Source organism: Rhea pennata, chromosome 2, assembly GCF_028389875.1.
Source record: "Rhea pennata isolate bPtePen1 chromosome 2, bPtePen1.pri, whole genome shotgun sequence".
NCBI lineage: Eukaryota > Metazoa > Chordata > Aves > Rheiformes > Rheidae > Rhea > Rhea pennata.
In genome coordinates, this window is record NC_084664.1 from 68,575,683 (window position 1) to 68,602,642 (window position 26,960).

At 40.1% G+C, this 26,960-nt stretch overlaps 1 protein-coding gene across 11 annotated transcripts in view; it reads left to right on the forward strand.

Annotated features, from left to right (window-relative positions):
• LOC134137112 (poly(rC)-binding protein 3-like) overlaps nt 1-26,960 on the forward strand; it is a 147,042-nt gene that overhangs the window by 59,449 nt on the left and 60,633 nt on the right. For all 11 annotated transcript variants that reach the window (XM_062569658.1, XM_062569663.1, XM_062569664.1 and 8 more), the window contains exon 3: nt 25,551-25,699. In XM_062569658.1, coding sequence (XP_062425642.1) covers nt 25,622-25,699 — 78 coding nt within the window. In that variant the 5' untranslated portion in view covers nt 25,551-25,621. The remainder of the gene's footprint in view (nt 1-25,550; nt 25,700-26,960) is intronic.

The window sequence follows — 26,960 nt, forward strand, 5'->3', positions numbered from 1 at the left end:
AGATCATCACAGATCAATGCTTATGTTCAGTGAAAAATAATAGAAATGCCAGGAAAGGTCATTTAACTCATTTTATTAGAAAAATCCTTAAGAGAGACATCCCATTCTTGTTTTTATACTGATGTCTATTTTACATGGAAGAAGTTTCATGTAAAATGCAACAGTACTGTAGAGTTTAGTTTAGCCTTGTCAAATGAGGGTAGTTGCTGAGGTTGTTCTCAGAGTAAGACCATGAGTATAACCCCATGCAACCAAATCAAGCAGTGTCATAGACTGGTGACAGAAGAAAAGTGCTCTGTCCAAATTGTCACTGATGGATCATACGGCAGCAAAAAGGCTATCTCCTTATGTGCTGCTCTTGAAGCTGTCTGCATTACTTGCTTCTGATGAGTTTGCTGAGCCCCTTGGTCCCTCCCACCATACAGGCTCATGCTCCAGTAGAGGACAGGATAGTACCTTTGCACCCTGGGCAGTTTAGAGCAGACTCTTAGCATGGCCCTTTCTTTAGAAAGGGGATTAAGGAAGCCTTGGTGCTTCTCCAGCCTCAAGTTCTTGTCCTTTCCTGGCTTGCAGAGCCTCGAGTGATTGAGCTCAAGGATAACTGGAGGAGGACAGCGGTGGCTTATTTTCTCTTACGCTGGCATTAGGGCTGACATAGCTGATTGCGGTCAAAGAAGAGAGAATATTGTCCTAGGGCTTTGTGTTTCTCACTCAAGACCCACTGGACAGCAAGAAATCGTTTTTTTTTTAGTTTGGGGATTTTTTGCCTCTGCTCCCAAAGTCATTTCATGGCTGTGCTTCATTCATTTTTAAATGGCATGTGCTGTGTAAAAAAATGTTCCTTTGGTAAATGCCATGTGCATGTGGATACTTCAGTCTGTGTTATGACCCAGTGCCACTGAAGTGCGTAGGGCTGTTGCAGGTCTTGTTGGAGACCAGCAAGCACCTCTGCCTACTTGGGCTCACAGCAGTGCGGTGCAGGAGCAGCGCACCATCGGCACTCCCAGGCTCTGGGCAGGTCTTCGCTGCTGCTTTTCTGCCTCTAGCTTTATCGCTTCCGGTGCAAATGAACCCAGAGGGGATTGTGTTTCTGAGGCAGCCTTTTCATATACTACAGAGACAACAGCAACAAGTCCAGAGCAGAAAGCGAAAGGCAGCAGGGGCAGTGCGAACAGGTCTGGGATCTGGATCTGACTCGCACCATGTGAACTAGTTATGGAGAGACAGACTGGAGTGTGGAACGGCTGGCCATAAGCCATCACGCATCCAATCTCTCTTCCAGTTTAGTGCCTGAAACACTAAGAAACACTGTGCAAAAAGCAGGCTTTCCAACCCTAAACCCTATAAAGATAGGTCTGTTGTGTTACAGTTGAGTATTAGTTGTGCAGCACTAAACGTTAGCAAGAAAAGATTATTTCATGACTAATACTGGTGAAAAATCAAGTGATGTCTTTGTGACCACTGTGAACAGGACTGCATTTGTAAGCCAAAAACAAAATGCAAACTACAAAGCTTTCTTGTTCCCTGTGATCAAGTTATATTCCTGCATCACTGTGCATGGCAACAACTTTGGGGAACAAAAGACGCTTTGTTCAAAATAAATGATTACTCAGTTCTTTTTAATTTAACATAAAGTGACCCTTTATATTCAGGAGCTCAAATGTGTTTACAAATTGTTGGAGAGCCTAGAATTCTCAGCATAATAAAATTATACTTTTAAGAAATAGAAGCAGACTAGGCATGATGGGGAGAAAAGATTGGCTTGAAATAAAGGAGAGGGCAGAACCGAAGGTGGGGCTGCTTTCTCTTGTGTGCCATGCTCTCATTTGAGAAAGTCTTGGTGTATGCTGACTTGTACCTTGTATGACACTAATTGTAGAACAGAGCAAAAGTAGAAGTGATATTGATGAGAATAATGAAAATTAATGAAGTAATTGTGAAGGCGTAGCTTTATTTCTCGCTGAAGAAATTCCCACATGTTCCCTAGCAGTGATGCATGGTTTAGCTTTGCCGGCCGTGGGAGGTGGACATCATGATGTAGTGCAAAGCCAAAGGAGTTCAGGCTTTTTTCCCCAAGACAGAGACTCTCTTCATGTCTGTTTCCATTACGGCACCAACCTCACTGTCAGTGCTGAACAGCGTGTGTAGTGTTACAGTAAAAAACAACAGGAAAAGAACATTAAATGGGCAGAAACAGGCTCTTGGAAGTTACAAAAAGCCAAATGTGTGGTTTCTTCTGTGCCTTCAATTTGGCCTTGTTCTGCGTATGCACTCTGTTAGAGCCTTGAATTGCCTCCTTGACGGAGCTTCCCCAGAGAGGCAGCCTTCCCTCTGCGTGCGAGATGTGCAGCGGTCTGGCCCTGAGTCAGTCTGGCGCAATGAATGAGGATGCTGTCGAAGAAGTTAGTCTAGGAATTGACAACTGCGTAATGAAGAGGAAGGGTGACTTCGTGAAAGGAAATGGTGGTCTTGCGTTTAAATCAGATGAACCTGAGGCAGGAGGCTTCACTGCTGGCCCTGCTCCAGGAATACAGGGAGAGGGAGGGCATTGGGGTTGGGAGTCCAGCCTGCCTTCACCTTTCCTCCAGGCTGCAGGCCACAGGCTGGCTGGGCTGACATCGGGCTCCCAAAGGCTCGTAATAACGCAGCATGCGCTGCTGTGCTGGCATCAGGGAGCTCCGCTGCGGGATGGTCTGAGCTCGGCACGTGTTGCCGTCCCAAGTCTGAAGAGTGCAAGCCCATGGTGAGAGATGGTCATTCACAGTAGATTGTAACACAGGGAGAGGAGGGGTCTGCACAGACTTGAAAACCTGGAAAAATTCTAGTTGGTCTCAATGTGGTGTTGGCTGGAGGCTGCCAGCCCTGCAGAAGGCAGCAAAGGAGAGTTTGGAGCTGAGACACAGAGACTAGAGTCAGTACTTTTGAGGACAAGATGGGGGTCATGTTCTTAATCTAGGGAGCTACTGAGATTGGCAGGCCCTGGGGAGCAGGGCTGCTAGGAGTATGTAGTCCTTAGCTACTTACCTCTTTGCAAGCCTGTTGTCCTTGGCATGTGCTCCCCAGCTGAGCAAGAGCAGCAATTCCTTGTTAATCCAGAAGATCTCAACGAGCAACCACAAATATTTTGCAGTGCTTTATTTTTGCTAGGCAAGACACTGCAGATTATTGGACTATATTTTATGGCATTATATTTTATTGGGGGAGGAAAAATAAGGTGTAGTTTTGAAGCTTAGATATTGGGGCTTAGTGGAAATATTTGTGGGTCTAGGCAGGAGGAAGGGCTGCTTCTAAGTCTGGAGTTCTGGTCTTGATTTCAGCCCATCTCCCAAGAAAAAACATTAGCAAAATTATGCAAAGACATGCCAGCAGGCAGACACAGAAATGGGATGGTAGAGTTTCCTTCTGGGGCTTTGACAAAAAAAAACAAGAGTCCTGCTGATACTAGTTGTTGTTCCTCATCACACACTTCAGTTTAAATATCCTTCTTTAATCATTCTAGCAGCTTCCATGCTAATCAGATTACTCCTATGCTGCTTCTTGCAACACAAAAACGAGTTTAAATCCACTTCAGGTGAGAAGGGAGAATTCAGTTAATAACAGTAAGTCATTTACTCTGGAGTGCCAGCAGATCACTGAAATAAATTCAGTTTGCTTAGCATGCCTTTGACAGGACAGCTGCAGCTGAATTTCACCTGGTAACAGCTGGGCCCAAGTACTTTTCCAAAATGGGTGAAAAAAAGAGATGAATCATTATGGAGAAGTCATTTCTGCATTTCAGCAGCATTAAAACTCGCTGTAAGCATTTTGCATACTGTTTCTCTGAGGATGAGGCAGTGGTCATTTTAACAGTAATGCTTACACATTATCTTCTCTTTAGGGATCTCACAACATTTCAGAAAAAATAAAGAGCATTTTCATTCAAAGGCCAAAGTGGGTTTGTAACAAAGCTTTCTTTTTCTTAAAAAGTCATAATTAATATGTAAAAAAGCAAAATAAAAACAATTCTTTTTGTCCCTTTCAGTCTATGTTGATCATTTGCTTGTCATAGCTAACTGGAAAGCATTGTATACCTCTCTCTCAAAAAGAATAAAAAGAAATCACACCTGTGACTTGATGCAGAATTTGTTGAAGAAAATTTGCGGAGTATTTTAGCGTCCAAGTTTGACACATCTTTTCAGTTTAGCTGAATCTCAACAGTGCCACTCTAAGACTGGCAAAAGCAGCACTAGTACAAAATGACCCCTTCTCTCATTTTATTAATGCAAATATAGTTACACTGCAATTGCTGAGGACTTTGGCTCCCTAGATGCATTCCTACCTGCCATGGAGCCAGCGTGATTGGGAAACCGCAAGGAATTGCAGAGAGATACCAAGTTGCCTTATGGGCCATAAGAAAGAGCAGCAAAACTAAGTCTTGGCTAACTAGAAAGGGGCTAAGCTACTAGGGAAAAAAACCCCACCAAGTCTGATTCTTCAGCGCCGTGCGTTTTGTATAGGCAGGTATGGTTACACAAACATTTCCGCAGTCAGCTGAGCCAGTTTGGCTTGCTGCGCTGTTGTTCAGGCCGTTCCGTGTCCTGCTGGTTTCATCTTTGCAGAGCTGCGCTATAAACCGGATCCAGATTGGGCTTGGGTTTGCTGCTGGCTTTAGAGTCACTTCAGGAAGCCAGTGCGCAGTTACACCAGCACGTCTAGGGCGACAGAGGGCTGCGGGAAGAGGGAAGCATGAAGAAAGGTGGATGAGGACGTCTTAAATTGCATTTGTCATCACAAAAAACGTTTCTGTGATCCTGCTTTCCTTTTCACAGGACGAGGGTGTGCAGAGTGCCTGTGTTTCAGGCTGCACCTTATTTCTTATATTAGTTTTCTAATGAAACACAGAGAAGGGAGAATTGTCAGAAATAACATATCTGTCGAAACCCAAATACTTTATGGGAACAAAGCCCTTTCAATATCTTCTAATGCAATGTTGCTCATTTGCTGTCAGGTTACCCCAGGGGCTACTAGGGCTGTGTCTGTAATAGCACATGTGCTACTGATAACGATGGGCAATGGGCATGTAGACTGCCCTGCACTGAGTTGACCTAGCTCCTTAGCACCTACAGTGCTAAAAAGAAAAAATAACAGTAATAATAATTAATCTGAATTAACTTTTTCTTTCATGTCCCTGAAAATGTGACTATTTCAACTACATGCACATGTTTAGAGTATCATCAGTATTTAGAAAGGCTAGTTACATTATATAGGAAGCCAAAGCGTTCATAAACTAAAGGCTTCCTTACACACTGTTCAATTAGAAACTGGAATTTCTGTGGATTTATCACCACCTTTAGAAGCTACTGATAAGCCAGATTTCATTGAATTAAAGAGTATAGTTTATTTTGTGATATTAATTTTAGCCAGATTACCCAATGCCTGAATAAACCAATTCTTTGTTTTACACACATGACTATGCTTGAATATCAAATGTAGTATATTGTGCAGTCATTTTGATATTGACTGTGGAAAGTTCTGGATAAACCTGCAGCTAGATAAATTAATTCTAGTACACCTGAGAATGACAAACACACTTAGAAAAAGTTTGGTTTCTTTAGAAGGAAGATAAAGAGATAGTATTTGTCAAACTGTTCACAAGCAGTGGTTGAACTAGCACCAGACTTCATTGGTCATCGTTTAACCACAATATTATTACAAGCTTTTGGATTTAATCTCCTTCAGTGCCAACATATGATAAATTGCTAATGTTTTGCAAAAAGTATGCAGTCATAAAGCATCTTAAAGCAGGGAACATGTGCCAAAATAAGTGGATTAGCTTTTTGCATACCAGGAACAAAAGGGACACAAAATCCACCTAATTAAATTTATTTGAAATACAAACTCAGATGAAGCCAATCTACTAAAGATGTAAATGGCTGCTCACCTTGCAGAGTTCAAGGTAATGTTACCAGCATAGCGATAAAGCTGAGTCAAAGCTTAATCACTTAAGCCATCCTGCTGAAATTAAGGATGCTCAGGTGATGTAAACCCTCGGATGGCTTTGTAACCCCACTGTACCACACCACCAGTGCACCACTTGTGTGGTTACAGCTTGGACTAGCAAATGAGCATGTATATAGCTTATACTCCATCTTCAAGCACAGTACACTCTTACTGGTAAGTACATGGTTTGGGCCATGTATTGGCCTGGGAGCAGCCCATAGCTTTAGAACCAAGAAGTACATCTTTTCTCCTATAATCACCAAAGTTATGTCAGCAAACACACGAGTCTTGAGTTTAAAACCACGTGATGATGAACACATGATCTAAAACAGTGGGGCTCTACTTGGCCAGAATTCCCACAGGAGCTGAGAGTAGGAAACGGCATAGGCAGGTGGGTTTGGACAGCTTCAGTTCCACCCAAGTCCTTGGACAGAGTTTCTCTATATTCTCCCTGTAAGTCTTCAGAGATGCGTGATCAGAAATAAATACTAGGCATGGGAACTTTGGAGGAATTTCACCTATCTGAAGCTGGCTATAAATGTAACTCTGCCTCCTCTGTAGTGCCAGTGCTGTCTGTATAGGGCTTTCCTGCCTGTCTTTGGGGCAAGGTGATTCATCATTACCCTTTTACTCTAGTCATCTATCCATACTTGTTTCACTACTTTTGGTTGGTTGATCCTTCATGAAGGGGAACTGGGGACCAGAGGAGTGTCGCTCTTGCACAGTGGGGCAGAAGTCCTTGCGCCTGTCCTCAGCGCAGAGCCTGATGTTTGGTTTAGAGCAAGGGGTAAGGGGGGAAGGAAAGGCAGAGATTTTCTCCAGCACTTGGGTTGCAGCTGCTATGACAAGATCTTAAAAGGGAGAGAGGGAGAGAGCCTGGCCAGCGGATTCAGATCTTCATAACGATGCTCCTATTTACACTGCAAATGTGTTTTGTGATTGGAGATGGAGAGTTGAATTTGTCCTTTGTGGGAAAATAAGAATCTGTTTAAACAAAAAAAAAAAAAAAAAAACAAAAAAAAAAAAAAAAAAAAAGGAAAAAGAAAAAAAAGAAAAAACAACAGAGCAACTCAGTTTTCCATGGAAAAGCTGTTTTGATGAAAAGCCTTCAAATAGCTTGTCAGTTACTTATGCATTTGTGGGAGAGGCCAACAAAATGCCTTTTGTAGTAGGCTGAATGAAAGTTTACTTCTTGACGATTCCTACGTTACTTGGAGTTGCAAGCCTGTGTTTTGCTAAAATATGTATGTGGCTCGTTTTGTCCTCTCCTCCATGGATTCCTCAAATCTTTTTTTCAGTATGTCACTGTAAGGAATTTCATGGCCATGAGTAAAAACACCCGATCTGGTGTCTTTGATGGCAAAATTACTAACTCTGTTTCTCCTTTTCTGAAACAACACAGCTGTTTGTTAGTATATTCGATCTGCATGTAAAGTCAAGCTAAGTTTTATTAATAGTCCATCAGTAAGGAGGAGGTAAAACTCACCAAGTTTTGCATAACGTACTTCCAAAAGCTTTATGGCAAAATAGTCATCTTTAGAACTGTTAGGATGCCAGCAATTGTCATATGTGCCTGTCTGTGTGTATGGTATGTGTGTTTGTGTGGGGAGAAGTGAACACACACCTATTTTTACATCAGTTAACGTGTGTCAAGGCATAGAAAGGTAGTCCTTGCAAGGACATCCTTGCATTATGTCTTTGCATGAGGTGAAAGGTGCTACTTAAGTATTTCATTATCTTCACTTTTGATACCTGTGACTCTTTTGCTTTCATTATTTTTGCTAATTTTCTCATGCAGTATTAAAAAGTGCACTAGCAGCTCTGTTGCAATACAGTGATCATCTTGGTTATCTGTATTTCATGGAGAGCTGAATTCCATTGTTTTTTCATAGTGTGAGAAGAGTGGGTGATGCTTGACAAATGTTTAGCTAACAGAAATAGGACTCTTAGACCAGTTTCTCCTGGATTCACAGGATGTACGTACTGTGCTTCAGAGGAAGAACAAACACTGCGTTTAGCCCAGAGCTTGGGGATATCGTGACAGAGATCCCTCACGCACACCTCGTATAAAGCATGAATCCTTAGGCTTAATGTGGCATTTGAAATTTCTTCTTTGAAGAAATATTCTGGGAGGCAGTGATACGTAGTTGGGGCTTGGGGAGTTTTATTTAGGTAGCCACAATAACAAATCACTGGTGTAATTCTTCTCTCTGATCTTAGTACTTCAACAGAAGTACAGAACACAAAATTATAAGTTTTAGCATTTTCAAGCTAAGTCTTTTTTTCCCTCAAATTTGCTATTAATCTGTCATGATTATGAGGTAGAGGCACTGGGAGACTATTAGCAAAAAGCAGAAAATCTTTGAGTGTGGTTCACTACTTTTTCTGCTTACAGGCCTAGGAAGTCAAGGGGAATAGAGGGAAACTTTTAACATGCCATGAGATAGCATATCTAATGTTTCCTTTCCCTAAAATGCCATCTTTTTCACCCTTTTTTCTTACAGAAATTTACTAGCAGCCCTTTTTAAGCAACATGTAGCTGTTGAAACAGCAAAGGAGTGGGTTAGCTGTAGAAGTTAAACAACAGTTGCACTATCCTCCATTCTGTGTTTTTTAGACCTCCCTCCTAAAAGGTTCAGTTTGCACCTAGAAAAGTGCCACCTTTGATTTTCTACTGTCCATTCAACCATGGTGACAGCTCAGAGGAGCTAGACCTTTAATTGTGCCTGTACCCAGCAGCTGTTCTCTCCTGCTTTGCTTTTGATAATTTGTTTTTAGCCGTCAGAAGTGCACAGGCAAACATTTTAGTTGGGCCAGTTGCACTCGCATATAGTTGGACTTCATTCCTGCCAGAAAGACAGTACTAATGTATCCTTGCCTACCTTGGCAGCACAGGTCTTTAGTCCTGTGAGGTGCCAAGAATTTATGCCTCAGTTCCACAGAGCAACGTTGGTGCTGGAGTAACTTGAAGCACGTTTACAGAGTAGGAGCAATCCAAACTGGCATTTACACTGGCAAGAACAATACATTAATCTGACATTTGAGTATAGATGACTGTAATAAAACTGTGGTTGCTGCCACATTAGATGTGATCAAAATATTATCTCTGAGCATCGAAGGAGTGTTGTGGCTAACACAGGCAATTTTATGCATGTTTTTATATGTGTGTGCATGTGTGTGTTTATATCTTCCCTGGCTCATTTCACAATGATCTTGTACTATATTACAATACAGAATGCAAAGACACAAGATAGCTTGAGTGAATGCTATTGATAATGTTTGTGCACAGACAGCATTTTATCTTTATGATAGCAGTTGAAGATTTAGAACATGAAGACATGAAAAGGATCCTGCTCATGAACTCAATATTAAGAAAAAAAAGGATCAGAGCTGTTGCAGTCTAGGAGAATCTGATTTGTTTTATAAATTAATACAAACTTGTTGGTAATATTTTGGTGTCATTACCCAATTTATAGAAAATATATTTTATTACTAGTGCACGTTGATTTTATAGGCGAGAAGGTGTGTGGCTGTGAGCATGCATGCTGCTGTATATTCAACATGTTGAACAGTGCTTAATTAAGCAGAGCACAGTGAAGTCTCCCATACCAATTATTTTCCTTCTGTATCTTATCACCTTATTGAGGTGGAGAATAGCTATAGACAAGAACTAAATTGGCCCATTACAAACAGGGTCCATTTTAATTTCAGCAGTTCTTAATTGATTCCACCTCAAAGATGTATAATAAGCTGTAGGTGAAAATCAATTAAATAGCTGAGATACCAACATCAGAAGGCAATTTATAAGTAGCTTTCCTTCAACACTGCCAGAAAAATGGTTCATTTGTATAGAGAATATCAAGAGGAAAGGGAAGAGGGACCATCAATGCCCTACAGTGTAGTCATCCTCCTTTGCTGATCTAAGAGCAACTCCACCAAGCAGGTTAGCTCTTCAGTGGCATCCTTGGGTGGAATTAGTTGATTCCAGGCAGTGTTGGGCATTGTCTGTGAGTAGTTGCTGGAAGATAACCACCCTATGGTTATATATATATTTTTTAAGATATGATTTCTGCAGAAATCATTTGTTTTGCAGAAACAGTATTTGGTAGCATGGGAATTTGGCTGCAGCCATGAGCCCAGCTGTGGGCACCTGAGCGTGTTCCAGGAGCTTCACTGGTGAATGTGCTTGGATTAAGGGGCCTAAATCACCTAGTTATATAACCATCTATATGTAAATAGGTGAGAAGTTGCCCATATCTAGACACATGACAGGCATCTCTGCTATTTTTATTGACCAAATTTGTTTTTAGTCTTGTAGAATCTACTCTGTTAGCAGTATAGCCTTCAATGCTTCCTATGCTTTTCCTAAGGAAGGGTAGTAGGTGCAAAGCAGGCTGGGCTTTTGTAAAAACTGAATTTCTCTTACCCCTGGAGTTCAGGGGAAATGTCCTGAACAGAGAATAGGCTGTTCTTTCCATCACTTGTCAAGATGTATCCCCTGTGCCTGCGTGTGGGCCTGCAGTGACAAGAGGAGGAGAGCTTTGGTTTGGGTCTTGTCAGCCAGTAAGCACATAATTAATTAGCAGTCCTGACTAGGTAGGGGAATTCACTCTTAACCCTTTTGGAGGAAAGCCCAAACCAGAAAGAGTACAGTTAGAACTTTTAGCTCTTCTTACATTGTGTTCTTGTCTTTTTTCAAATGAAGGCAAAAAGAGAGATGCAGATAGCCCAGAGTGCCACTTTGACATTCACAGTCCAGTAATCCTGCTGGAAAATATTCTCTACAGCACAGTCTAACTCACTAAGAGCTCAGAAAAATGCATAAAAAATAATTTCTTAGAGCTGAAGACATAACAGTGAATTTAGCTATATTACAGACCATTGATAAATACACATGGGTGGCTCTGTTCCCACCCTTAGGGAGCTTCAGTCTTACATGCAGCCTGGTGCAAAGCAGTGATCCTCTTGTGGCAACAGAACTGTATCGCTGTTGTGAATGAATGCTGGAAATCCAGATCTGAACCCAAAACCAATGAGAAACCAAACTGATTACTCTGGATTTACTCAAAGACTTCATTGAACAGTTCCTTTCATGAGGACAAACATCATCCTCATGCTTGCTCTGTCAAGTGCATATGTGAATCAAGTGTGACTGTAGCTATATGATGGCTCCAGAGTTCTGGACACTTTGCTGGGTGCACCCACCCTGATGCTTCTCAGGCTTTTGCTACTTTATGGTGAATATTGATGGGCAGCAGACTCTTGGTATCTTTTTGTCTTTTCCTCTCCTGCCAGTCACTCCCATCTCCACTGATTCTTTCCCCATGTCTCTCAATGCTGCTTTCATCACTTTTGAAGAAAAAAAGAGCCTCTTTTGATAAGTCATGTTAGCTCATTCTGCATTCCCTCTCTGCAACCTGCTGGTGAGTCAATCTGACGCTCGCTCAGCATGTCACCAAAGTATGGGCCTAACTTCTAAACATCTGAGCAGGTGCTAACATGAGCATCCAAACTGACTCAATGCAGCCCAAAAGCTTACAGTCCTATTGTTCTGTGTGAATAATCTGTGTAAAAAGCCCCTTGCCTGATGTCCTACCCTTACAGGTCCTGACCATACAAACTATTCTTTTATAATCAGTGTATAAGGGGTAGTATCTCTTCTCTTGCTACAAACAATCTGAAAGCTTCATTGTAAACTCACACGCCTAACCTAAGTTACTAAGAGAGTTATAGTAACTCTCTACATGTCTTATGCAGATCTATGCAATCTTCACTTCCTCAGGCATCATAGAGATATTAGGAGTTTGTTTAGGAAGGAAAGACCTTGTTTTCCTGGGTTTTGGTTAGTTCTCCAGTGAGCTACTTTGCATTGAGGTCTCATTTTCTTTTCCTTAGCTGTGTATTTTTGTTTTGCTGTGTGTTTTAGGGGCAAAACCTAAGGTCGCTTTCCAACAGTTTGAGATGTTTGCTTTTTGCAGTCATATCTTTTATGAAAATAACCAGGCAAAGGTCGTGCTTGCCACGTGACTAGACATGCAGGCTGCCAAAGAAATTTTGCATTCTTGATTGTCTGTAAGTAGATCAGTAATATGAAAACTTTGAGTTTCCTGGGGTCCTCAGCACACCTGCTGTGTTTTGCTCAGGAAAGGTGAAGCAGTGAAATATAGAAGTAAAGAAATGTTATGCCTTTCCTTTCTGCAGTCTTTCTATGGAGACATGGTATGTGGACATCTCTGTGAGCACATCCTTGAGGATGCTGGGGGTTACTTGCCCTCAGTGGACAAAGTCCCAGGCCATGAGTGGTACTGCCCTCTGGAGGGAGGCAAAATTCAGTCTGGTCACAGAAAAGTCCAAATGCTTGTGACAGTTAATCAAGATGACACTACTGCAGGAATCAGGCTATTACAAAATTTTCTAGATACAGCTATTTGGTTTGCATGCCTTTAGGGACAGATGGTTCCCCCCCATTCTGAGAACTGTATGGTCTCTGTTTGGTTTGTCCTTACAGTAATCTCTAGCAAAATGCATGTATCCAAACTGGCTAGGTAATATGTTCAGTATTTATTCATTTATTTTTGTTCATAATTTATTTATTATGGTTGACATGGAACTCAAATATACTCATTCATAATGCAAAATGACCCATAGTCACCAATGGTAATTTCCACTGCGTTGAATAGAAACAGGTAGAGGCACGGGCATGTTATAGATGCCTTACACTTGCTTTTCTGATATGCAGGTGCCCCTATTCATAGCTGTTAAGATGTAGGAAGTTGTCCATCTTGGTGACTGCTAAGCTGCTTACTGAGCGGTCCATGCTGTAGCAGGCGAGGCACCAGGCGTTAATTTTGGCCACCTTTGGAAGGATGTCAGGTCCCACTGGAGCCTGGGTTTAGCTGCTCTTGTATAGAGGCTTTTATTAACTGTTACAGATAATTTCAGATTGCTTCATGGTCCTAGAGGATGAAGTTGCAAATGTAGTTCATAGGGATGAAGATTATATTAAACTGATTGAGCTTGGTGTCAAATTTGTACATTGTGCAGCTTTTGCAAGAAGGTCTAATGTATTGCATCTATGAACTCTGCTCAGACATTAAAAGGAACAGACTTAGTGACTCATCTTTTCGTGCATCTTATCATCCATCAGAAAACAGTGCTTTCAGAACCACAGAACCTCAGATTATTTTGACATCTTCGGCAGCATGCAGCATAGATTTGTTTTCTCTCTTTTTCCCTTGTCTTTTTGCTCTCTCCACTCTGTCTCTATGTCTTTCTCTTTTCCAATTTATCTGGATTAAACAAGTCTCTGATTATTCTTTATGCCACTGCAAATAAAGTCATTTTCAGAAACAGATGTCGAAAGAACCCAGTGAAATAATCCTGGAGGCAGATGCAGTCTTCCATAAGCTGCCAAGTGCATGGTGCAATCAAAGTGATGAAACAAAATGGAATAGGCTGCAGAAAAAGTAATTAAATTATAGTTTCATTGTAGAAGCACATTTTGAAATTACTGAGATTCAGAGCCCATAATGCTGGTATTATAGTTGAAAGAATACTTGCCATGGGTCATGAGCATTTTTTTTTTAACAGTTATTAATCATGCTTGACTGGAAAGACATATGTAACGTACAACAAGCAGTGGCTGTAGTTGTGCCAAAGGAAGCTTTTGTTCCCGCGAGAGAATCGTATCAAAGGCCAGTGTGTCCCATTATTACATGGGCAATAGCAATGTGCAGCATCTGAAACAGGGCTTTTTAGACTTCCATGCAGAGTACTGGAGGGGGAAAAAAGAAAACAAGTATTGTTTCTTTTTGAATACTCTGTGACCTCTTTTTTTTTTTCTCTTCCCAAGTTAACTTATTCGTTGACTAAATAATAATAATAATAATAATAATAATAAAACCTCTAAAACACCCCTCTTCTCCCTAACTTAAATAATGCCAAGGTTTTTGTAAAAATGGAAGAGACAGGAAATGTATGAAGTCCCTAGAAATTAGAGATGAAAAAGACTTCATTAGTTCATTCAACTCAGTTTCCTTTCCATTACAAGGCCAGCCTGTAGGAAAGCAGGCAGAAAATTTTTTAATGATTTTTTTTCCTTTAAAAAGTGCCCATTTGTCAAAATGTCTAAATGTTCCTTGGGAAAATGTTGATTTCTGTCTTAAAAATATTGAATGAAAGAGTTTGATAAGGTCTGACCATACTGCCTTTGCAGGTCTGTAAAATTGTACCATTTGGGTTTTCCATTTCAAAGTGATATTTTTACTTAGAAATACATTATACATAATATATTATAATAGCAGCAAGCTGAAATCTGTACAAGAATTTAATTGTAGGAAAATAACCTCTTTAGATTGATACAAAGATATTACACCATGCACACACAAACCAAATTGTTTCAAATTCTGACATTTTGCTTCAGTTTAGAATGAGAGTAAACCTTACAAGGAAGGAATCTATAAAATATGCACTCTGTCTAATTTCTCTTCAAGACCTGATCCAGTATTCCCCATGATAAGTTTTTCTGCTAACTTCAGTGTATTTTTGTAAGGCTTCAAGGAAGCTTTATGCAACCGTTCTAAATGGAAATGCCAGCAGCAGTGCAGTTTCTCGAGAATATTATTCAGCCCAAGAAATACCCAAAATTCCATTTTGGGGGGCAGAAATTTAGCTTTTAATTGCTTCTCTTTTCTTCTAGTTGTCATCCTCACATCAACCAACCACAACTGCAGCATCCAAGTTTCTCATCTTTTCTTTGGTTCCCTCCAAGATCAGTAGCTTTTTCTTTGAACACTGCCTATTTTGAATATTGCTTTATTTGTTGCTGGCTAAGCTCAGCCTTCTTACTTTGGTTATTTTCCCTCTCAATAGTCTTTCTCAGTCTCCTCAGAATGAAGTCCAGCTTATTCATTATTTTATGGTAATGGAGTGTCCAAACCTAACTATGAAGCAGGATACAGTTAGATGAACGTGGTCGCTTTCTCTTCTCCTGCTCAGTATAATAGTTGTATATCAGAAGTATAATCTTGTAGCCTCTCATCTGCAGCCTGCTGTCATCTCCAAGGATTTTGTATTGCTATTTTTTTGGAAATATAGCTTACTGTTAAAAACTCCTTTTCCCTAGTTGTATTGTCCTGCCTTTCTTCACTGCAAATCTTTTCATGTTGTTATCTTCCTGTTCGTATTTATCATCAGCTTGTCCCCTTTTATACTGTCTACAGCCTTTTCAATTGAATGGTACCTATGGGTGTCACTAATGTGCTGCTAATGCCCTCTTAGAGTCATCGAGTTAGTGATGGTACCCACTATTCCAGTAAAAACTGGGAAACTACCAGAGCCTGAACTCCTAGAGGTTTTTGTTCAATGACCTTACTTTCCTCCTTGTATTCCCTCATGCTTTCACCAACAAGTGACCTCTTCTCCCTGCCGGACCTTCAGTTTTCCCCCCAGACCTTCTCTGTAGCACTGCCACAATACCACCCTCTCCGTTTCGTTGCTTGCACTCCTCTCCCTAGGAGAGCACATGGTGGGGCTGGCTGTCCAACAACCTGCTGGCCACCGTGCTGGAAGGAGGTCACCGTGGAGTTCAAATCAATGCCTTACCTTGGGTGGAAGCACACCCGTGCTCCTCCAGGTAGTCTACAGTCCCACAAAATTTGTGTGAACTTGAAATCTTGGACATCCTGGTATCTCTTTGAAAAGTTGTTGAAATTGGACAGGCAGTTTGCGTGGGTGTATAACTTTTAAATACATAGTTACACATAGGAAGGGACTGAGGGATAGACAAAAGGACAGATACTTCATGAAATGTCTTGTGAAACCTACTAGCTGTTTATGACAAAATGTGTTCTTCCCTGTGTGAGAGTAGCACAGAATTAGCTGATGGGCTAATTGAAATGAGCTTTAGCACTCATTTCTCACAGTGGTAAAGCAAGATCAAGTGATTCACTTTAGAACTTGCACTTTGAAGTCATTAATAAACTATTTGGTTTTTCTTAGCTTCTGAATACTTCCTTACAGTTAGACTTGCTTTTGACTTTTAAAGATCCTCCTAGTTAAATCAGTCACAAAGATATTGATTTAAGTGACTTAAATCTTGGCATCCATTTGGCTCTTTACTCTGAGTATTGACTGTCCATAAAAGAGTCATTTATTGTGGTTTTTTTTTCTTTTCTTAAATCTAGTTTCAAATGGAGCTCTGGGAACTTACTGTTTTTATATCCACTGTGGAGTCCTGGGGTTCACAGTGAAGCTCTTATGGTGCTCTGAGTTTTGACTTATAACCAGTGAAATGATGATTGAGAGCTGAAACACTCATCTTGTGAGAACTGCTTTTGAAGGCAGCAGTTCCAGTGCTTCGACAGGATATTGCAATGCTGTTTTTCCTTTTTCTTTTTATCCCTGTCAGTGATGAAGTCTTCATAGCCCAGAGCCATGTTTTCAGCTGTCACGATGGTGTTACTGTTGAACCAGTTTGTCCTTCCTTCCTTTGCAGAGAATTCCCAACGCAGCCTTGCTCCAAGCAAGCATGAGTGGGACCTCCCAGAAAGGGGGCCTTTAACTGATATTCCGGAGACTGAGACCATTTTTCTTCTGATAGAATACTAGGATCCTATCTCTCTCCCTTAGATGCTATATAAATTTCTTCTTTTTTTTTAGTGATTGCTTGCTGTATTCAACTAGGAAGCTTGAATGGATTTTCAAATCACAGCCTTGTAAATAGCACAATTAGGATGATTACAAATGTCATCTTTTTTGCTTGCTTGTGTTAGAGATACAATTCTATCAATATATAATATTTTTTGTTTACTTAATAAAGTGAAGCATATTATTGTTGTGAGCCTCTTTTCCCTTAGCAACAAGCATGTTTTATGTTGAATGGAGTGAAATAACTGACTCATGTTTGTCAAACGAGATATGTCTACAAAACATTTAGTTTACAAATGGGTTGGACAGATATAATAGATATTTCTAAGGCAGATGTCACTTGAATATTGATGGAATTATAAAAATACAAACATAGAAATATCTTTTTGTTCTGTGCCCAGTGGGAACATACTTAATGGGTTAATGTCTCCTGTTAAAGAAGTTTCTCTATTTCTTGTATTGCCTTGGTAATTTTTTTTTCTTTGATCAATACAAAGCTATCAGTATTCTTTGTGTACTGGCAAAGGAAATTACAATTCTTATTTTTGTGTGTGTTTGTGAGACCATTTTTGTTAAACAGAAGAATGTAAAAAAATCATGCTGTTAATAAATGCTTACTAAATCATGTCTCAGCAATTTTAGTATTTGTTCACAGTACAGTGCTAAAAATGGACCTCAATTCCTTTCTAGGATTTAACTATATTCTACATATATAAACATACTATATAAAATTTATTGACATATACATATATATATATATAAAATGCAAATATAAATATATAAAATATTAGGTAGAATAAAATATCTTGGAAATAAGAGTCTGTGAAAAGAAAGATGTTAAAAAGATGCAGATATATTTCTTTTCAGATCCATAAGCAAAGTTTGTTTGCCCTAGAACATTTTTAGTCATTGTCATTTTATTTGTTTTGAATAAAATTGAGGTAAATTTGCAATTGAAACGTTATTTCAAAACGAAAAAAGTTTCATTGATGAAGTGTCAATGTTATGTATTTGAGTTCTGGGGACAGAGATAATTCACAGTGTTTTGGTCATCAGAATCTGTTTGTTTGGGGTGGGTAGAGGGGAAGAGGTATGGACTGAAAATCTTTTATTGTATGATTGTCTAAAGGTAGTTCTGTGTTGGAAAGATGACAGTCCTACAGTTGGTAGTCTGTTCAAACCTTACCACGACGCTCATGTTGACTTATGTGTACATCTTTACTACATTTATCATCTTAGATCCTATGAGGTTAATGTAAGTGAGTTGACATATTTGTTTCTTGGTTGAATGTAAGCAATTGAAGCCAAGTTTCTATTTAAAACTTGAGTAGGATCAAGAACAAATAAAATTTGAGAAACACAATACTTAACCTGAGGGTTTGGGAGACACGGGATAAAAGGACAGGTAAAGCTGATTTTGTTCTCAAAGCTGTGATTAGAAAATAGTCTTTGGTAGCTGTCTGGTTAACTGTAAGGGTGTGTTGTCTCTGCTGATCTTGGAGGCTGCCTGGTCCATGTTGAGGCTTCCAGTCTGGGATCGTTGTCTACAGCTTTTCTGGATTTCCTGAGACTTGATTTCCAGGCATTTGAGGGCCTCTAGTGTGCATTTGTCATATGATGTTTTGTGAAGGGGTAACTGTATTTTGGCAAAGTGTGTAGTTTTCTATTTGGATGCAACATAACAATTTGATATTAACTGATATTAGATGAGTAACTAATGCTTTAATTTTGATACGTGGAGATAATTTTGAACATAGTGATACAATAGGCTTTACTGCATTTCTCTGAGTATGGAAACCCAACAAGTTTTACCAAAATGTTCTAAGTAGCAGAGTCAATAAATATGTTGCTGTTCATTTTCTTTGCATAAAGCAAAAAAAGGAGCATCCAGTGCCATTGAGTGAAGCATATTCTTTCCACCTGGCTTAAAGGACACTAGTCCTTTTGAGGAACGAGGCTCCTATCTGTACTCAGCAGTTGAATGTGCATCGGATGAGAGTAAAAGGCACAAGTCTCTCTAATCCTGCTATTCTCTTCAAAGATTTTTTTGTCGTATGGTTATCTGTAGCCAATCCAGATGGAGATATATGTACCTGTATTAGTGCTATAGGGTAAGGATTTTTCCTATTTTAGGGAGAACAGAAAGCTTTTCTTAAGGAAAAAGTGGAAAAGTGGCACCTCTTTAAATACTTCACAAAATTACCTGGGAAAGACAGCAGTCCTGGAGTCTTACCAGTTTTTGTACTTGCTATTGCCTTTACAAGTTGTTCTGCTCTTTTCAGTTTATCGTTTTCATACCAGTTTTGCATGTCTTTGGCGAACCTGCTATTTCCAGGGATCTGTAATAACTGCAGGGTTTAGCGTAGCGCATGTATAGAGATTTTTACAGTAGTCAGCAAAAAGAGCACGTGGCCTGTTAAGGTGTGCAGCTGTCTTCTGGTACCTTTAAGCTGGTGGAATGATGTGCTGCTCTTTAAACCCTTTTGTCTTTTGAGCTAACAAGCTTACCACTTTTTTCATAAAACAAATGCTTTGTATATCTGTTTGTATACTCTTCTTTTCTTTCTTTGACTACTGAGACAATAAATAGCTGGTGATAGCTGTTACTTTTCACCATATCTGAAAATAAGTTCCTTGAAGAAAAACAATCTGATTGGAGCTGGGCTTGCTTTTGATTGTACTTTGGGTTTATTTTTTTAGTTTTGCCAGTGTTTTTCTATATAATTACACTGTTTAGTCCTTTAACATACAAAGATGTTACTGTAAAGTGAAAAGCTATAGATAATAACTGCTTAGCTTATCAAAAAAATTGAAAGCCAAGTACTTTTTTTTCCATTTGATAGAGTGAACCCCCTTTTCTGGTAAATGCCTTATTCTTAATTATTTAAATTCTTCTATATACGCCTAAATATGGCTTGATTTCTATTGGCAACATCACCAGTTCTTGTCCTATAGTAATTCTCTTACATTCCTTTCAGTCTCCTTTTCTGTATTCCTTTCAGTCTAAATAAAGGAATAAAATAATAAAAGTAGCACAAATCTCTCCCTGAAGAACTCTACTTTGCTGAAAGCGCAGGTCCCTTCTTCTCATAATGATCGCTTGGGCTGCTTCTTCCAATTCCAGGGAGGTCTCCTTCCACCTGTGGGACTTCTGATTAAGAGGACGTAGTTGCAGCCTTTTCATGGTTGCCTGTGTTCCGTTTTCTCTGGTCTTCTTTGCTCACTCCTTACAATCTTTTTTTTCTTTTCTTTTTGTGGTGACTCTTTGTTATCTATTTTAAAAGAGTTATTCCTAATTAAACCAAACTCTGAATTATTGTCTTCGTAACAGCAGTGTGTTACTGTCCAACTTCCAGTGCTTCATAACTGCTGAGAAAACTCTTTGTTCATCTTTGGGTTACTCTGCTTATGTTAGTCTTCTTGTTCAGTTCCTGTCTTTTTTTTTCCTGCTCCCCTTCCCTCTGGCTTGATCGTCTGCCTAGTTATCTCTCCTTTGGGATATTTTCTTATATTACTGAAGTGACAGGTTTATTGTGAGAGACGAGATGTTCTCGTGTTTCCCCTATTTAAGTTTTTTTCTTCTACACCTACTGATACTTGGGAACTAGATGACAGAGTTTAAGTAAATGTTCTCATTTGAATTACACTTGCCTTCTGCTGAATGTCACTCTCATTTCCCTAATTCTTTTCTCTTTATCAAAAAGAAAATTTTTCCTTCCAGTTGAACAATTGGAATTTGTCCTTTTGAATCTTATCTGTAGGCTCATTCTTGCTTTCTTCATAATTACATCTTTCTGTTGATGATAATGAAGCACTATAATTAGATTTAAGGGTCTATTTTGAGGCTCCAGCTCAGGGAATACTGTGCTGGATGTGCTATCCAGTTTCATCTTTTCTGCGAAGCCCAGATCTAACAAGCATATAGTCAATACCGTACCTACCAGAGCAGGCCACCTCCTTGAACATTTTCAGGCAGCTCTCACTTCCACACTGATTCTTCTCGCTTTATTACCTGTGTGAGCCAACTGAGGCTTCAGCTCCGTCTCTCTCCCTGCCTTTCTTCTCCTTTCCTCTTTTTCCCTTTGCCTTTTGGCACAGCCCTGTGACCGTGCGGCTCTGCCTCGTTGCACCTACCCACACATGCTCTCGCTTTCACTGCCTCCTTCCTCTCGCTCCTCTGGGTCTTCCGGATGAGCAGCTTTCTTCTCTCTTGGCAGATTCATGGATGTCAAATAACTTCCTGCGGCTTTCAACTCAGAGATCAACTGCCTGATGTCTACCTTGGAACTAGGTTGATTTTATTTCTCTCTTTCATCCCTGCCTGCCGTGGAGTCAACAGTTTTTCTATCCTGTGTGCTTGAAGTGCTCACCTTAGAGATTTAAAACATATATTTCTTATTTTTAAACTTTTAATGATTTTTTTTTTTTTTTTTTTTAGACCGCAACCATATTCTCTGCCATCGTCTCCTTATTTTCTTGGCAGGGGATTAGTAGGTTTGAGGGACAGAAGAAAAGGGTTTATGATGTTGAATTTTCATGGCTCAGGCTTCAGGCAGCTGTCTAACCCTCACCCTTCTGCCTCATGGATCCATAACCTCTGTGCATGTGGTGGGGGGGGTGTTGGTTGTGTCACTGCCCTTCAGCTGTATAACCCATCTTGCAGCTTCCTTCATTAATTCAGTGAAACAATTGAGGAACTGTGGTGTTCTTTGAAGTATCCTGGTAAACGCATGGCTGAGCTGTGTACTGTTCTAACCACTTAACCTACCAACAGTTATTGAAATACCACGTTAGAAAATTGGTAGCTTTTGTGTAGTGAATAGTGAGCATATAGGGCATCCCATGTTATGCCAACTTGGGTTATCTAATGTTAAAAATGCATACAAACATGTGCTTACATATAAAAGCCATTTGCATTAGATCAAATGTCTCTTTTACTGGATTTTTTAAACCATTATGCCTGTTTTTCTGCATTTGGATGCATGTTCCCACTTAAAGAGGAATTTTCTCTTTTAAATTAAAGAATGCTAAATAGCAACAGGAATATCTTCGAATGTTCATGCTCAGCCCTGAAAGAGGCATGAGCCTGCTGTTTCCTGGGACATGTCTGAAGTGATCTGCTTATCCTTGGTCCCTTTTCTTGCTTGTTACTCTGAGCTGCAGAGCCCTAGATCTCCTATTTTGTGCGTTCATCCTCAGCCTGAGGTCAGAGGGAACGTTCTGTCCAGTTGGTCTTCTGGCTCTGCCAGCTCTCCATTAGGTAGGGTAAAACGCATAAGACCTTACCCTTACATTCTGTCGCACACCTGACTGCAACTGCTTGTGCAGTACTCCCTCTGCTCCCCTGTGGACACCCTGACTTTCCTCTAAAGTCAAGAAAAGTGTGATAGATGGATTCTTTCCTAGTCTGTGTGGCTTCTCTCCCTAAGGGCCCAGAGTAGCCTTGGGACCTCATCACACACAGCACAAGAAAGGCAAGTCTTAGGTAGTTAGAATAGCATTTGCTCACACAGGTAGGCATACGTAAGGCAGGAATATAATAAAATGTTCAAAATGCTGATTTTGCAAAGGAGCAGGAAATTATTTTTCTGATTAAATATTCATTATATGCTCTAATATTACAGTGGTAGGTTTATAAATACATGGATGGATTGCTGGCTGGATAGGAGGCTTTTTAGAGGAAACCACACTCTTCCTAGTGCCAGGATCTGACATCTCCATACTTAAGGAGATCCAGGCCAGTGTGTTTACAATGAGGGGAAAAAATTTGCTTTAATTAGTTAAAAATAATAAGATACAATAATACATTTTATTTTGATCTCTCTTTAAAGCTGAAATATTTAGGTAATTAGCAATCCCCTAGGTTTACTTTACAAAGCTGTAAATGTTTTATTAAAATACACAGACTCCCAGGACACCTGGGACAGCAGTAAATGACCTGCAAAATGAGCACCCTTCTGTCTTTATGGTAAATGTATAGATTTCATGTATTTTATGAATGCCCTTCTGAATTCATTGCCTTTGTGTCTCATACAGCTGCCTGACTTCTTGCATGCACACATGTGCTTGGCCCTCCCTGAAACATCTGTGCTGCTTCCCAGCACCAGGTGCCACAATTCACTTTTTTCAGGGTTCATCTGAGAAAGCTTAGGATTTGGGTTGGCTTCCTGCAAAAGGTTTTCCTGTGATCGTACTGCTGTAGTTTCACAGCACTCAGCAAAAGCCTGTGGCAACTGTGAATCTGTATGTTGTCCAGGATTATTGTTCCCCCATGGGAATAAATTTCATTTGAAACTTATAGATTTACCTTCATCACCAAGTTCTGATCCAGCAAAGGACTTAGGCACCTAACTGCTAATTGAAAGGCATCCATTATGTGAAACTTTCATAACATCCCCTAAGCTACTGTAGGTTTCTAGAGATGTCAAGCTAATTTTGCTCCAGGAAAATCCAGAATGCTGAGTTGCATGCTGTTGTTTATATGGAAAACCACTTATGTTTTTTTCCTTGATAGAGCTGAGCTATAAATGCTTTGCTCCTGCCTGATCTCCCTTAGGAGAGCAGTCCCTCAGAAAGCAGCAAGTAGCAGGTGAGCCCCATGGGCCTGTTCCCATGTTAGTCTGGGAACAGCCATGGTGGCCTCCACCATTCTTCTCTCTGTGTTGGAAGGGATAATCTCATTCACTCATTTGTGAATTCAACTGTGAGTCCTGGTCTAACCTTAAAGAAGGAAAATACAGCCCAATACCTTTCTCAGTCATGTCCTACCAGCTAACTTGGGCCATTTTCCTCTCACCCTCTTGACTGCATGGTGCGTCAGGGGCACAGCCAGGCTTTTTCTGGTGTCTGTCTTCTTGTCCAGGCACCTTCCTCCCCTTCTACTTTTCTCTGTGCAGACAGGTGATACAATAATGTAGGTGGTAAGCCTAAAATATTTGGAAAAAATAGGATTTATTCCAATGTCACTGGTCTGCCTCGTAAAGCATATGGGATGAAATGTAGCAATTCCTTGTTGGTTAGGGAAAATCAGCCGTGGTAGTGGAGCAGGTAGATAGGAGCTGCTCTGTGGTAGACTCATGGGCTTACTTTTAGGAAGGGCGAGTTTGTAGTACTCTTTCCCCTTTCTCTTTTTACTCCTTCTACTCAAGCATGTCTGCCTCTCAAGGTTGTGTCCCTGGAGGCACAGAAGCTCCCTGTGGCTCTAGACGTTTCTGCTGAGACATTAGCAAAAACTGCATCTTCCAGGCTATTTTCCAGAGGCACAGAGGTCAGATGTGGCTTGGCCATTGGCAGATTTGAACTGAAGCAAGACACATATACTCAGCCTTCAGAGGAGTTACTCTCTGGGATGATTTTCCCATAACACACAAAATGTCTAATAAGGGGAAATGTCAGTCAGTGGAGTTAAGCCAGATAAAAAGGAGTGCTTTTCCTCACATTAGTAACAAATCTGTGACACTAGAACTTTTGGCGACCAGGAGTATGGATTGAAGAAGGGGTCAGACAAATTCATGGAGGACCGGGCCATCAATGCCTATTCAAAATGTCAGTCTGGATGTAGCCTCTCACTCAAGAAGATCCTGGATGGCTATGACTCTAGCAAGGGTCACTCCATACATGTTTCTTAAGCTTTCTGTTGACCTCTTTCGTAGATAACACTTTCAGCTAGATGAACTTTATTTTGGTCTGATGTGCCGGTTCTTAATGGCTCTTAAGGTGGAGTTTAATCAGTTGATGGAAGAATCTCTGCTTGATGGTATTTCCTGTGTGTTTTCAGGGCACTGATCTCATAGGTCTCTCTGGTAGTTTAGTCCTATGTCTGAGGCATCTACACAAGGGGATGCTAGCCTGCTTCCCCGGTGGATGTTGATCTACCTTCTAAGCTGTCACCTATAGCATGTTTACCCTTTGGTGTGCTCAATAGTTGGTGCCTGAGCTAGCCAGGCTTTTAGGAAGCTCCAAATGCAAAGCTCATGGACAGGATTGTCATTAATAAGAAACAGTGATGTGCATTTATGGGTTTTATGTTATATAAGATAGGCCTGAAAAGGCCAAAAATGAGCAAGGAAACTCTAGGCCTTTTCTAGTGTGGAATTTGCCTGCCCTTGCTAATATTCTTTCCTGCCCCCATTTTTGCTTGTAATGGTAAATGTCCTTGTGTTACGAAACTCATAATACATGTTGTTTGTCTCTTCAAGGCCAGTCCTTGCAGCTTTATTAGCATATTAGGATATTTGTGACTTTGCAAATGACAGAAAATCTGCAATTTGTCATTATGAATTAAAAAACATGTTCTTTACACTTAGGGCTGAAGCTAGGCTTTAGCCTTGGAGGGACTGAACCACCTCTGGGCTCGGTAGACAAATACAAAGTCAGACAGTGCCCAGATTTACAGCAGCAAGTGGCTCTTAGTTACTCAGATGTCTTTGATAATGTGTCACCTGCTGGCGCTGGTAGGGATCAGTGTTTAGGCTCGGAAGTAATTTCTTTCTAGGTGGAGAGAAAATAAAAATCTATCTGCAAAAGCAATAAGGGAAAGAGGTAGTAAGAGAGCGAGAAAGGGAGAGAAGTGAAAATAGTACCACACACATGTAAAAATATATGCATATATGTGTATACACACAACAGAGATTAACAGAAAGAAAGTGCTATTCAGAAGAAAGCACTGTATTTCAGTTTGTGTTCTCTACTTTCGGCTGGGGAACATAGGAAGTTAAGAGATTTTTGAAGGTTCCAGAAGAGAGTTTTATCATGTAATTGGTAAAGAGTTGGTTTTGATAGTAATCAAGAGCCTTTTGAGCACTAAAGTGTAGCCCAGAATATCAAAGGAGGCAACGTTAATTGTTTTGTACAACACAATATACTCAGTTCAGAGGAGCTTCAGCCACTCAATGATAATTTTTTCCCCCTTTATTTCTTTGAAGGTTGACTAAGTGAAGAAGAAAAAAAAGAAAAAAACGAAGCTGCTTTCAAGCATAGAAGAGACAAGACCAGGATGAACACGAAGGACGCAAAAGTGACTGAAGGAGGTCTCAATGTCACGCTCACCATACGCCTCCTCATGCACGGCAAGGTGAAGCATTTCGTTTTGCCCTAGCAGTTGCCATCAGAGTCTGATAAGGAGGTCTATTCCTCCTCCTCTAACTCCAACCCAAAGCGCCATCGCCATCACTGAAAAATCACCCCCCTGCCTTTCAAGGCAACATACTTAAATTTGTGTTGCAGTCTAAATTCAAAAATTCATTTGAACCATTGCAGCAGCAAAAAAGAGTTCTGTCATTGATAGTTAGCCAAATTATACAGCCCTTGCACAAGGCTCGCCTATCTACAGCTGCCATCTTTTCTTGCCTTTCTCATCATTTGCTGGACTTTACAGTCTTTTGAAAATACCAGAACATTGATTTTTGTGAAATAATGGCCACAGAATTACTGTGTCTGTTGTATTCACACAGGACGATTCTTCATTATTCTATTATAGCATCTGAATATATACATATGTACGTATATATGTATATGTACATATATGTATGTGCATATGTATATATATGTGTGTGTATATATTCTGATATAGCATCTGATATTTCCATCTGAATATGAAGAAAAACTTAACCCACCTGGACACAATCCTGTGCAACATGCTCTGGGTGACCCTGCTTGAGCAGGGGGGTTGGACTAGATGATCTCCAGAGGTCCCTTCCAACCCCAACTATTCCGTGATGTTATTAGAGTGAACCTCCTGATATAACAAGTGTTTGTCCAGGTTGCCCGTGGCTTCAATTGGGAAGATTAGACAGCAATTTCATCTCTGTCTACCACAGCACACAGTTAAGTGTGAAATCTGTGCCGTAGACAAGGTGCCAATTCAGCATTGTCATGCTTGACAGTCTGATAGATGTTTATTTCACATCACAAGATCACAAAATGAGTTTTTTATTAAAATACATTTCATAGGTTTGTTTTGCAATGTTTGTATGGCCAACAATGGACATTTTTAGGCTTAAGGAACAGATGTTATGAAAACATCTGTTTTCAGATGTTTGGCTCTTTTTTAACAAGGGGCAGTGAAGATATATGTCATTCTACAGATCAAATTTGTATATATAAATATAAAAAGTATTTTTTTATGATGGAATTTAGTTTATAAACTGAAAATATATTTATATTTTAAAATAGTGTATACTTTCAACTCTGTAGATCAGAAAGCTGTGGCATAAACACACATATGATATACCCATAGCATAAATACAGGAGATGAACATAGGTCCATCTATTTTATATTTGTGGAGCTATTAGGAATTATGAGAGGGTACACTTTAAGTTTGCAATTTAAAAAA